The following is a 14,543-nucleotide window of genomic DNA, read 5'->3' as shown; positions in this document are numbered from 1 at the left end:
AGACAGGGGTAAAGGCTGGTACCTATTAAGACGTTTAATTCCGCTGCGTTTGTTTGCACCTGTCCTAAGTCAGGAATATGAAGTTAGTAGTTTTCGTTTGTTGACGTGGTTTATAAGCATTTCTCGTTTCTTCTTTTTTAGACCGTTGGTTTGCGCATTAGTCATTTTTTGAGCTTGCTGTTCGGTGTGAGCCAAGGCTCAGTGTTGAAGACCGTACTTTGACTTATAATGGTTTACTTATATAAATTGTGACTTGAATGGAGAGGTGTCTCATTGGCACTCATACCACAATTATATCTTATATCTATTGAGCTTTTAATTTTGCCATCTTTTTACGGACTTTCCTTTTTGAAATTCATTGGAGTTCGGTATTTTTGTTATTTTACCTTTTTCCAGTACTAAGGCTTATAATAGTCATTTGTAGATACGATATACATTCTTTTATATGAAGACCCTAATTGAATTGTAGCCTCGGGTGCATATAATTGAAAAAAGGCTCGTTTAATTTTCCTATATAGGTAGAAGCGAATCTGTGTTCTTCCTGAAAGGACACACAATATGAAACAAGACTGTAAACAAGTATTGTATAACAGAATCATTTAACATTTTAGTAAAGTAAATTAAAATTATCAGTAGCTCCTTGTTTTGGGGATAATGAACCATTACAGTATACGGTGTTTTGCATAAAACATAAAGTCAATCTCTAACAAAAGTGATTATATTGACAACAATGTGTGAGCGAAACAAATAGACATAGTGTTTAAATAAAGACAATAGTAGTATACCGCTGTTTATAAGTCATAAATCGATTAAGAGAAATCAAATCCGGGTTAAAAACTAAAACCGAGGGAACCACACATCAACTATAAAAGGAAAAAAATGGAACAACATACACACTGAACTGCAACAAAAACAAACGCCAACATACATAGAAACGGACTAATTGATAACAACTGCCATATTTTTGACTTGGCACATGACATTTTAAGAAAAAAATTGGTGGGTTAAACCTTGTTTTATGGCAAGCCAAACCTCCCACGTATATGTTAAAAATTGTTCTGTAAAATTGTCAACCATTGGGGTACAGCAGTCATTAACATGATCAACGTGTAATAAGCTCAATCACTATATTATCTGTATCAACAAAGAAAAGAAAAAAATGGCATATGGACATTCTATAGACACAGCAAATAAACAAAAATGAAAGATATGAATACAAAAAATTACCATAGATCAATCACAAAATGGCAAGATGTATAAATACTGAACCACGCCAAAAGGATGTGAGTAACAATGGACTAATCCGTAAAGGTTGAAAATATACAAAACCAATACAAAGAACACTACAACACGTAGATAAGATGATAAGCAACGTTAGTAACGAGAATGTTTACTTCAATACCATTATATGTTATTTGCGAAGTTGATACGAACTATATATTAACTTGCTATCTTCAGCATGTTCCGATGAACTTTTTTTGAATAGGACGAGACGTCCTTTGACATTACCATGGTTCATCAACATTCTGCTCAGGCACAGGTTTTGAAAACGAATATTAAAAATAAGGACTAGATCAGGTCATGTAAATACTTCAACTGTCATATTCTGTAGTAAAAATCTGTGTTTTAATCATTCAAAGCTTATGTACAATTAGAAGATTGGTAAACATTGCGTTGTCAAAGATTTAGAGAAATAAAGTATGAATGTAGTCTCAAGCTATTTACCAACAATGCCATTGAATCCAGTTAAGGTTGGTGATCGTAATAATACTAAATGTTTCATACATGTACCTTATTTTTCTTGTCTGTATCTATGGTTGATCTTTCTAATAAGAATTTCACTATGTTGAGGTCACCTCTTCTTATAGCTATGCCTAAAACAGTATTCCCATGCTAAAATATACCGGTTGAAAGGTTTTATTATAATTTAAATTTTTGCCAAACCATACATTCAATACATTAGATATTATTTTATTATTTGATGTTTCATATATTGCGGAGTTAAGACATGATTTGAAAATCAAGATGTTCGTAGTTTACTGTTAAGGTGTTGATAATAAAATGTTCTTTATTTAAATAAACGATGATTCAAGCAACCATTTCCAAAGAAAAATAATGGAACGATGAGAAGAAGTGTACCAACCAGTATGTTATTTGAAATTAGCATAATAGTTATTGTTCCAAAGGATGTGATTTAAGATAAACTCATCATAGATAACAGAATTTAAAAAAACTGTACGCAAGACGTTTCGTCTACATTAGACTCATCGGTGACGACCGAATCTAAAATGTTTTAAAGGCCAAATAAATTACGAAGATGAAAAGCATTGAAAACACCAATTTAAAAAAATCCTTTTGACAAATACGGCTAAGGTAATCTGTTCCTATGGAAGACAATCTTTAGTATTTCAAAAAATGAAAGTTGATAAACAGCTAATTTATAATTAAGACCAAAGATAAGACACGGTCGCAAATGATGATAGTTTTCAACAGATTTACACATTTTATTTTCTGGAAAGAACGAAAATCTCTTCTTTTCAAGCAATTAAATAAAGGCTCATATATTAAAAAATAGGACCATTTACAATATATGTAAGATTGATTCATGGGTTATGCTTAGTCCGTTTCTGTGTGTGTTACATTATAATGTTGTGTCGTTATTCTCCTCTTATATTTAATGCGTTTCCCTAAGTTTTAGTTTGTTACCCCGAATTTGTTTTTTGTCCATGAATTTACGAGTTTTAAACAGCGGTATACTACTGTTGCCTTTATTTATTGCTTGTGGAATTCCAAACTTTGTATTAAATTAAAAAAAATATGAGTATGATCAGACTGCATTGTTCGTTAGAAAACAGCAGATTAATCTATGCGTTTCTACAATTTACAATAGAAAACCACATTTTCAGTGTTTTGCTTTTTTTATATTTTATATTTAAGACCAAAGATAAGACAGAGTCGCAAATGATGATAGTTTTCAACAGACTTACACATTTTATATTTTTATACATATTTTAGACTATATCATGCTCGGTTCTTGGTTAATTTTAAATTATTAACTGCTTCAAATTTTGTTTATTATAAGATCGCATCTGTAGTTTTTCAGCTTTGCTATCAGAACAAATTCCTACAAGTAGTGGCGGTAGATACATTTTTTTGCGAATGAAAAATCATTATAAGTTCATTTGAGTTTTTGAAATACGACTTTAAACTAATTATTTTACTTAAAAATCATTCTATCACAGCTAAGTGTAAATGAATAGACTAAATGAATATTTTAGTCTGCGTGTGGTTTTCTACAGTATGCCTGTGTTCCTTTTTAAAACTGTAAACAGGTGTGTTTAGATTTTATAAGCACAATTGTGTTGACATTGATTATAATATATATTGATGGTTGTCTGAGCCGATTTAACCAAGTTTGACAATCATGTTAAGAACTACATTCCGTACCTGATTTTCATTGTTTGGATCTATCTTTGTTCTTTCTAATAACAATTGGACAATGTTGAGATGTCCCCTTCTAGCAGCTGAGTGTAAGAGAGTTTCACCATACTGTTCATAGATCATTAGAAGATATAAAATTGAACCACCTTATAAAAATAATGTGTTTAAAAAATGTCATAAGGCCAAAAATACATCAAGTGAACACATGAATGTATGATGTGGATTCATTTATTTTCGTGGGTACCAATTTTCGAGGATAAAGAAAAACGTGCATGTTCGTGGATATTTAATTTCGTGGTTTTGCGGAAGTCTGCGTACAAGCCTATATAAAATCTGTCATTCATTGAACATTTAATTTCATGGTTCACTTGTACCCACGAAATCCACGAAAATTGGTATCCGACGAATAATAATGAAAATAAACTCACCAAAGATAGCAGGATTGAAATTTTGCATTTGCGCCAGACGCGTGTTTCGTCTACAAAAGACTCATCAGTCCCCCTCGAATAAAAAAAATCCACAGTAGTTTGATATTGACAAAAAAAGGACGACTTCAAACTAAAATGATTGACAAACGCAATTATTTCAACTTTCCAAATGGCAACATCCAATTTTTCAGAAGCTATACAACCTCTGCTCCATTGTACGGTGTAACATAAAAAGTAAAATCACAAAAATACTGAACACCGAGGAAAATTCATAACGGAAAGTCTAATCAAATGGCAAAATCAAAAGCTCAAACATATCAAACGAATGGATAACAACATATATTAACTAAAACGCCAAAGTCATGCATTTGTACATTATATGGAATGTATTACCAAAGTATGTTCTAAATACAAACAATGCTCCGACAGAGGTACTAGGATAACCAACTGAAAATGGTATTTAACGATTATCATCGCGAATTGGTTGACTGATACGATGAGTCGGTGTTTCAACTCACCAGCAAATTAAGATTACCGATGACAAAAAAGCATTTTATGTTTCCATCTTTGATATATTATCAGATAATGCACATTTTAATTTATTTACTATACATGAAACAATTATTCTCTAATATGAACAATGATAAATAACCTAATTAGATGCTTGTAGGCAGACTTACATTGTATTTTTCCTGAAAGAATTGAAATATTTTGTGTTTATGCATTCAAATTTAGAGTCAAACTTTCGATTAGTAGAGAACTTTACAGTATATATAAATTTGATTTTAAAACTTAAAACTTAAAATTCGACTGTTTAAGATCTCGAAATTTAGACTTTATAATAGTCAATATTTCGAATTTAACTCAAACTTTCGACTTTTTAAAACAAAATAAATCGACTTTTAAAACTAAAAATTTTGACTTTATAGTTAACATTTTGACTGATGAAATCTAGAAATTTCGACTTTTTCAAGTATTTAAGATTTAATGTTCGTATTCAAACACAGTTATTACAATTTTAGAAGGAGGAGACATGGACGCAAATTATAAAAGTGTCATCCACACATTTTGGCAATTTATATTCAGAAATTGGTTTTGTTCTTAAATTATGATATGGATTAGCATTTAAGATTGTAGAGTTTCATTCGGAAAAAATATGCATGTTGATAGATTGATTGATTGATTGTTGGTTGCTTAACGTCCAGTGGCAAATATTTCATGCATATTCAGGACGAGAACAAGTTCACAATAAATACAATAGGTAGGTCTTGTCATAATAGAGGCCATTTGGGATGATGGTCGGGGAAATTTGGACTGCCATAGGATAATGAGGGTATATTTGATAGGAACAGAAGTTTTGCCTTGCAACAGGCCACCTCTTGACCCTCAAAGAGTTGTTGCAAGGGTTCTTAACGTACAAAGAGCGTGGCACTCTCTTTACACGAGACATCGGATTTAACGTTCCTATTCTGACCATGTTGATAGAAAAAAAAATGTTGTTTTCCCAAATTCCATTTTTTAGATTCCACGATACTGTCATAGGAGCGTCAGATCTGAGGACATTTAGCATACCATGTTTTATGGTTGGTTTTAAAGGCTTGTTTGGTTTGACTCATGAGTTGCTCATTTTTCTATTTTCAAATGATGATTCTTTGTTCTGGAACAATTATTAAACTCTACAAGTTGGTATTCTTATGACACTACTATCAACCTTGTCTTTATATATTAGACTGTTGAATAAAAGTATTGTCTTAATATACATATCTTAAGTCAAGACTTGAAGAAGATAGTTTGTACATGAAACATATTCCATTTATTCTTCTGCAAACAAGATTTTCTATCTTAAGTAACCTCATAAAAATGGTTTACAATTTTACAAAATGCTTATCAAATGTATGATGTATCTGGTTCTCGGCTTGCTGATATTTTGATATTTTGGGTTTAAAAACAGTTAAATTTCGAGTTCAAAAAAAGTCAAAATTTTGACTTTTTGAAAGTTGAAATTTCAAGATTTTTGAAAGTCAGGATTTTGAGTAAACGTCAATATTTTAAGTAAAAGTCATAATTTTGAAATTTGTAATGTCAAAATTTCGACTTAAAAAGATAATCTGTCAATTTTATTTTTACTTTGTCCCAAATACGCTTCCGTAGAAATCAAAATAAATGTATATGCGCAATTGAAACACGAAATACAAAAATACATATAAAATGGCATTTAACTAATTGATTGTCTTTGGTTCCTTTAAAATCTCACTTTCACAACTAAAAGTTAAGTAACCGATTCAACTTATGTCTTATCATTCTGTATATTTTGCAACATTACGTCTTTTAAAAAAAAACCTCAGTGTTGACATTGAATTTGATTGTTATCTGATCCTATTCTATAATCCTGTTAATAAATGTATTCCTTACCTGATTTGTTTTATAAGGATCAATCGCTTTTCTACCTAACAACACTTGGACTATGTTGAGATGTCCAAATTTAGCAGCTGACTGCAAAGGAGTGTCACCATACTGAAATACAAAGTTGTAATGTTCATAGTACTTTCCGAAGGTAACAAAATAAGCGACCATGTAGGTTTTCTATAATTACTTACATCCACTTTATATGAACTTTGGTGGATAGTTGTTTCATTGGCAAATATTCCACATCTCTTTGTTTTCAAACAGAAACAGTTGGTAGAAAAATAGCAAAAATATAGATCCAAACCCTCTCTCTATACTCTAGCCAATTTGGAATAGATAAAGACATAGCAATACGCACAGTAAAATTCATTTTCTTCAAGCCTTTACATTTAAGGGTTTACTTTGGATAAATAGAACACATTACATTATGTTTATCTATATTTCTATTTGGTGCATGGGTTATTGCTAGTATTTTGTTGAATTTAAAAACAAATTGAGCCTAATTGTTTGGTTTTGATCAGACTCGTGAATCATTAGAAACAGTTAATCAATATGAGAAAACAATCTTTACAGACTTCAAAACTTCAAAAGAAAACAAAATTAACGGATTTTTCAATTTAAAAAAAAAAAAAACATTGGCATATTTATAATAATACTTTCATGTTTTTAATCTGTATCATATGTTCAGTTGTTGAATTTAATTTCTTATCTTATTTATTTTTATTCAACCTTATTACATCGTCAGTTATGCAGGATCACCAACTTAAGACTGTTATCAAATACGTAGTGACTGTTTATACATGACTTCATAAAATTTGTTTATATTGGTATTTTTTGTTCTTTGGGTCTTTTGTTGTTGCTTTTTTTATACAAATACCCTCTACCTCTTATATCTAGTATATTGCGTAGATATGTGTTGATTTTAGAAACAACATTGTTTTTGCATTGGTTTTAATTGACAATTTAAACAACATTGACAAAGTCAGTCAATACCTTATTTACGCTATTCGGATCGATCTCTGTTCTTTCTAATAAGAACTGAAGTATGTTCAGGTGTCCACCTCTAGAAGCTGAGTGTAAGAGAGTGTCACCGTCCTGAAATATAAAGGTTCAAATTCTTATAGTACAATATGTTGGTATAAATCAAACTTCGTAGAAATGATTTGAGAATACAAAATAGCATCCGCCAACAATTTGCAAAGTAAACTTACAAATGAAAGATCTTTTTAAGGCATAGCATTTCTCTTAAACCGTAGAAAATAAAATCTAAAAAAATTGAACTCCGAGGAAAATTCAAAACAGAAATCCCAAAATTAAATGGTGAAATAGAAAAGCTCCTACACATCTAACGAGTAGATACAAACTGTATTAAAAATGTAACTTGTGTTCATGAAAAATGTTCAGATTGCAAGTTATTAAGTAAGAGGGACGAACGATACAAGGGGGAGAGTCAAGCTCATACACTTTCCACCTTCGTATGTTCACACTTTACGACTTTATATACAGGAGTGAGCTCATAAAGCAGAAACTGCTCCAACAAAGTTATGAGTGATTAAAAATGATACTCTGTTTATGTTACGACACTATCACGATTTGATTGATCTATACGATATGTCTCTGTCCAAACTAATAAAGGACATTTTTACCACGTGTTAGATTGTGTTTTGACATTACATCGTTTGATCTTTTAATAACCGATTGTGACTTATTCCCGATTTAGAATGATTTGCTGAATGTGAATTCTCATTGCTATATGGCCTGTCATGGTACTTTTCTATCCTAAATTCATGTATAAAAAAGAAGATGTGGTATAATTGCCAATGAGAACGCCGTCCACAAGAGATAAAAATAACACAAACATTAACATCTATAGGTCACCGTACGGCCTTCAACAATGACCAAGCCCATACCGCATAGTCAGCTATAAAAGGCCCCGAAATGATAATATAAAACAAATCAAAAGAGATAACTGATAAAAATGCGCTTGGTTTTGAAGTTATATATGTTATTCTCATCGGATTTTGTCAAAATGTCTTTACGTTTGTAGTTGTAAATCTTATATTTTTCAGTTGTATTCGTGTGTTATGCATGTTATGGTTACCTTAATACAATTAATCATCCAGTTCATTATATTTTCTAGCTTATGACATGTGACCCGAATTCAAACATTTTCATTGGATAACACATGGATCAGTATAACTTTTTCATCTATTAAAGATACGGATATAGATCATTCTAACAGTATTTTCTATGGCCTAAACTGGAGAAGATTGAGATATATAAATGTATGGGGAGATAGATCATTACACGAGGATGCTAGTAGTACCAATAAGTCAATTGATGAAAAAACCTTACATCACTTTAATTTTCACACGACGAATTATTAGGTCTAGTTTGGACCAACGAAATTTGTACGATATATTTGGTTTACAGTTTGATTCAGAAGAAACAGCGACATAGATAGATAATACAATAAATTATCTAATTACTATTGCAATTTAATATGAATTAGTATTGTAACTCTAATTGTTATAAATTAATGTTATATCAGTCTTTATAATTATTTTGATATGACCGTCACTGATGAGTCTTTTGTAGACGAAACGCGCGTCTTGCGTACTAAATGATAGTTCTAGTACTTTTAGTAAAATTGAGAATGGAAATGTGGAATGTATAAAAGAGAAAACAACTCAACCATTGAAAAAACAACAGCGGAAGGTCACCAACAGGTCTTCAATGTAACGAGAAATTCCCGCACCCGGAGGTGTCCTTCAGTTGGCCCCTAAACAAATATATACTAGTTCAGTGATAATGAACGCCATACTAATTTCTAAATTGTACACAATAAACTAAAATTAAATTAATACAAGACTAACAATGGACAGAGGCTCCTGACTGGGGACAGGCGCAAAAATGCGGCGGGGTTAAACATGTTTATGAGATCTCAACCCTCCCCCTATACCTCTAGTCAACGTAGAAAAGTAAACGCATAACAATACGTACATTTAAAATTCAATTCAAGAGAAGTCCGAGTCTGGTGTCAGAAGATGTAACCAAAGAAAATAAACAAAATGACAGTTATACATAAATAACAACAGACTACTAGCAGTTAACTGACATGCCAGCTCCAGACTTCAATCAAACTGATTGAACGATTATGATTTCATCATATGAATATTAGGCATAATCCTTCTCGTTAGGGGTTTAGTATCATACCATCATAAAATATATGAGAAGAACATAACCCGTATCATGCCACCAACTGTTTTTTTTAATAAAAGTGTTTAGTTCCGATGCAAAGACCCTATAAGTGAATCAATAATATTAACGCCAAAATATGCGATCTTTATTGACCTGACAACAGTATCGTAACTATATTCCTTTTTAATAAGTCTATATAAAGTTTTTGTTAGTTTCTGCGGTGAATACTGATATTTTTGTGTTTTATAAAGAATGTTTCCATAAAAAATTGGATGTGAAATACCTAAACGTATAAGAAGTCTGCATGTTGAGCTATATTTACGAATGATGTCCTTATACCGATGATAAAATTTAGTAAATGTTTTGACTAGTTTGTGATATCAAAAACCCTGGTGTAATAATTTTTCAGTAATACATAAATTTCTCTCGTTAAAATCCAAAACATTGTTACAAACACGAGCGAATCGTACAAGTAGAGATATATAAAGACCGTAAGATGGTGACAAGGGAATGTCACCATCTCAAAATGGATATTTGACGATAGGAAATAAAAAATCATCTCTTTTATCATAAATTGAAGTATTAAGCTTTCCGTTAGTGATATAGATATCAAGATCGAGGAAAGGGCAGTGGTCATTGTCAATATTAGCTTTATTTAAAGTAAGTTCAACAGGATACATTTTTTTAGTATACATACTGAAGTCGTTATTATTGAGAGCCAACATGTCATTCAAATTTCTAAAAGTATTATTTAATTTGTTTATCAGATGTTGTTTCGATCGGGTCTTTGCTGAATTTTGTCATAAATTGTAACTCATAGCAATACAAAAACAGGTCCGCAATAAGTGGTGCACAGTTAGTCCCCATTGGAATTCTGATAACCTGACGATATACGGACTCTCTAAAGCGAACAAAAATGTTATCTAGTAAAAATTCAAGGGCATATATAGTATCAAAGAATGTCCAATTGACATAGTTTTTGTGTTTATTGCTACTAAAAAATGACCTAAAAGAGTTTGAACATTTATATTCACATTCTGACTTTTTAAATGCCCATTTAATTAGGTGGGTGAATTTTTCTTCATGAGTATGTGAGGCAATGTGGTATACAGGGTAGAAAAATCAAAACTTTGAACAGATTCAAAATCACCAATATAAGCATGCAATTTATCAAGTATTTCCAACGAGTTCTTGACACTCCAAAAGTAATTAATTCCACTATTTTCGAAAGCCTTATTTGAACAATTTATTATCAGGTTTTTTATTGTACCAAGTGTACTGGTAAGAAGAATAGACAAGTTAGTTGTGGAACAATGGCTTGAAGACGAAATAAATCTATATTTGTAAGGTGTTTTGTGAAGCTTTGGAAGCCAATATATAGTTGGGACTTTCATTGCATTTGGTTCTGCTTGTAACTATTTAGTAGCTATTTACTAATCTAATCTTGAATTATATCCTTATTCTATCTTATTTTTTGGAAATCCTATTAAAAATTCAAATGTGACGTCTTTTTGGGCGTTGATGGTTTTGGCTAACTCGGCTGTATCTTTTTATGTGCTGGTTTAAGTTATAAGTAATGTATCCGTTTTTATTCTGTAGTTAGTGACCATTTCGGTTTTATCATGTATATCTATTATATACTAGTAGTCATTTTATGAAATTTACCGTTTGTAAAAGTAGGAATTATTCTAAATAATAAGGATGTTCTTATCCCAGGCAGAAAACCCTAGCCGTATTGGTCACAACTTTTTGGAACTTTTGGTCCTCAATGCTCTACAAATTTGCACTTGTTTTTGGCTTTCGAACTTTTTCATCTCCCCTTCACTGGTAAACGCACGTCTGGTGTATAACATTGTTTTTCTAACATATCTTGAATCAAGCCAGGAAAATGGCCATTGTTATATTATTGTTCGTTTCTGTGTGTGTCACATTTTAGTGTTGTGTTTCTGTTGTGTCATAGTTCTCCTCTTCTAGTTTATGCGTTTCCCTCAGTTTAATCTTCGGATTTGTTTTTTCTTAATCGATTTATTAATTTTGAACAGCGGTATAATACTGTTGCCTTTATTCATATATAGAAAAGCTCAAGACACACTTTTATATCTGCTAATTCAGCTTCCTTAACCAACAAAAACTAGTCATTCGAAGTCTGTTACTTAAATTACGGACCGACATCATGAGTGTTGTCTCAATAAGACAATAGAAATAAGATAATACGGAAAATTATCGACATTATATTGTAGAAGGACACAACATGCTAACATCTACGTCATTTTGCTATCATGTGAATGATTGTCTCATTGGCAAAAAATCATATTTTTGTTTATTTCATATAGATCAGATAGACTCCATTCATACCTGATCTTTTTTTTATTGTATGTCTATGTCCTAAAATGTATACAAATGAAGAGTGATATACACAAGCCATTTCCTGTTGATACACTTTCTGATGAGACAATAGGTGAATAACTGCAAATGCGCAAAATATTGTGATTAACCATTCTTGTGTTTCATTAAAATCAAAACCAAGAACTATTAATTATTAAAAAATGATATAATCAGAGGATTTATCCATAATAGAACAAAAAGAAATGTGACACCGATATCATATAAGCTGAAAACACAATGTCAATCATGAATGGAGGTTTACAGTTCTTAAAGGGGTTCTAGTTAAATACAATTGTGTGTCACAAGCTCGAGGCTTAATAACAATTAATAAACAAAATTCAATAATAAGTAAACATATAGTTAGGTAAATGCTAAATTTTAAGCAACTATGTTTATATTTGAAATACAGGAATATATTTACGAAATGGTAATGAATTCAAAAAGAAAGAGCCTTATAAGATTTATATGTTAAGATACCGGTGGTGCAGCAGAATAATTTAGGAAAGATATAGTAATATCAATTAAATTTTCATGGTGAACAAAACCAAGGTCATATCATTATTTCATCAGAATAGCATATGAAGTTGTCACAAAACAATTGACTTTTATATATACTTTTTGTTATTATATATGTTGAAAGCATACACCTAATAAAATTACTTTTGAAGGTACCTTATAGTAAAAATGAATTCATTAAGTACAGTTTTATGTTCCGACTTTTGACCCAAGCATCTATCTCATTTCTTTGAATGCACAAAATAAAATCGTTTTACTTATATTTCATAAACCAAACTTTGTTTCCCATGTATATAACTAAGCGCACCATTACTATACAAACTTAGAGTAAAGGTGTGACAATTAATGTATTCTAGGAACTTGTCCTTATTAGTAAACAGTAAAAGATCACATTTAATTAGAAATTTTTAATTGATGTTTATATTTATGTTTCATGTTCTGTCCGACTCGGCTTCTGTTAAAATCATTATTTATTTAGATGGACGATACACATTTTATTAATAAATTTATGATGTCCATGGTAGAGACGGCAATGTTTTCTTAATCGTCTCATTACTTGGTGCACGTGTTAATGTTCAATCTTTGTCAGGTTTATTCAGTCAGTTGCATTAATAAGTTAGTAGCAGTATAGAAATGCAAAATTCAAATCAACCCGCCAGCCGCCCCAACACCGCCAATTGTGTATGAAGATGTTGTGTCTTTACGTTTTCCTTCTAATCGCAGAAGTGTTTACATGCTTTAATATTCTTACTTTAATATTCTTACCCTGGTAGGGGGGCAGGTAAAAAGCGGACTGTTTGTGCGAAAAGATTGTGATCAATCCTGTTTCTTAGGATTTTGTGTGGCTAAGTTCGAAATGGAAAAGAAAGGCCACGTTTAAAAAAAACCTAATTATATGATATGAAATAGAAACCTTGGTTTGATCTGGTCGGGATTTAAACATATTATCTCGCACTTCTTCCATGAGAACTATAAACTAAATAACAGTACGATAATCATGAAAATGAGATACAAGGTAAAAATACAAAATTAACTATGAAATTAACGACATTTGATGGTTGGTTTTTTACGCAATAGTCTTTAAAAAAATAAGGATTTTCTTTTCCCAGGAGTAGATATCAATAGTTTTGGCACAACTTTTTTGTAATTTTCGATCCTCTTCTGATTCTTCTCGTCTCCGTTTAAGCATCCTTTATAAGGATCAACACCATGAGTTATGGCGTATAAAGGAAGCATTTGGGGCCTGAATCGGTACAGAATATTGTGAGCATTTGCCTTCCCGATTCCCCAGCAAGGCCGTGACGGGTCTTATTACTAGAAGGTTCACCATTCATAAAGCTAATACAATATAACAAAATGAAACATACCAACTCACACACTCAACTGATTCGCTCAGTCCTCAAAGTATAAAAAGTGCATTTTTTTCTATGTATCAAATATCCTTTTTTTAAACATCTGTGTGTTTTAAGTGGGAAGGGGTCACCCCGGATGCCCCACAAATGCCGTGGCAAAATACGTCTTAGGTTATGACGAGGAATCGGTTAGGGCAAATTCTATCAAAACCGACACTACCAATTGCCCTGCTGAATCAATAGTAGGGGAAAGCCAAAAACCCTATTGAAAAGGATCTCGGTGCATAATCCTCAATGCTTTTCAACTTTGCACTTGTTTGGCTTTTTCAATGTTTTGATCTGAGCGTCTCTGGTGAGTTTTATGAAGACGAAACGCGCGTTTTGCGTATTAAATTATAATCCTGTTACCTTTGATAATTATTAACACAACTGCGTCGATGCCACTGCTGGTGGACGTTTCGTCCCCCGGGTTTTACCAGCCAAGTAGTCAACACCTTGGTATTGACATGACTATCAATTATATGGTAATTTTTATAAATTTCCTGTTTTATAAAACTTTGAATTTGATGAAAAACTCAGATTTTATTTTCCCAGGAGTAGATTACCTTAGCCGTATTTTGCACAACGTTTTAGAATTTTAGGTCCTCAATGCTCTTTAACTTTGTATTTGCTGGGTTTTTCAAGTCTTATGTAGACGAAACGCTCGTCTGGAGTATTAACTTATAATCTAGATTGAAAAAGGTTGAAATGAATTCACCAAAATACATTTCATGTCAGGGTCGTCTTCAAAACGTTTTCTTATCTTTTCTTTAGT

General features: G+C 31.6%; 1 protein-coding gene across 1 annotated transcript in view; it reads right to left on the bottom strand.

Moving 5' to 3' along the window:
- LOC134727759 (uncharacterized) overlaps nt 1-14,543 on the bottom strand; it is a 124,383-nt gene that overhangs the window by 98,466 nt on the left and 11,374 nt on the right. The window contains exons 4-7 of the mRNA XM_063592146.1: nt 7,269-7,370; nt 6,282-6,383; nt 3,448-3,549; nt 1,792-1,893 (exon numbers count right to left, since the gene is read on the bottom strand). Of these exons, the coding sequence (XP_063448216.1) occupies nt 1,792-1,893; nt 3,448-3,549; nt 6,282-6,383; nt 7,269-7,370 (408 nt within the window). The remainder of the gene's footprint in view (nt 1-1,791; nt 1,894-3,447; nt 3,550-6,281; nt 6,384-7,268; nt 7,371-14,543) is intronic.

The sequence above is a fragment of the Mytilus trossulus genome, chromosome 8 (assembly GCF_036588685.1).
Source record: "Mytilus trossulus isolate FHL-02 chromosome 8, PNRI_Mtr1.1.1.hap1, whole genome shotgun sequence".
Lineage (NCBI taxonomy): Eukaryota > Metazoa > Mollusca > Bivalvia > Mytilida > Mytilidae > Mytilus > Mytilus trossulus.
This window is presented reverse-complemented; position numbering and strand designations above follow the sequence as displayed.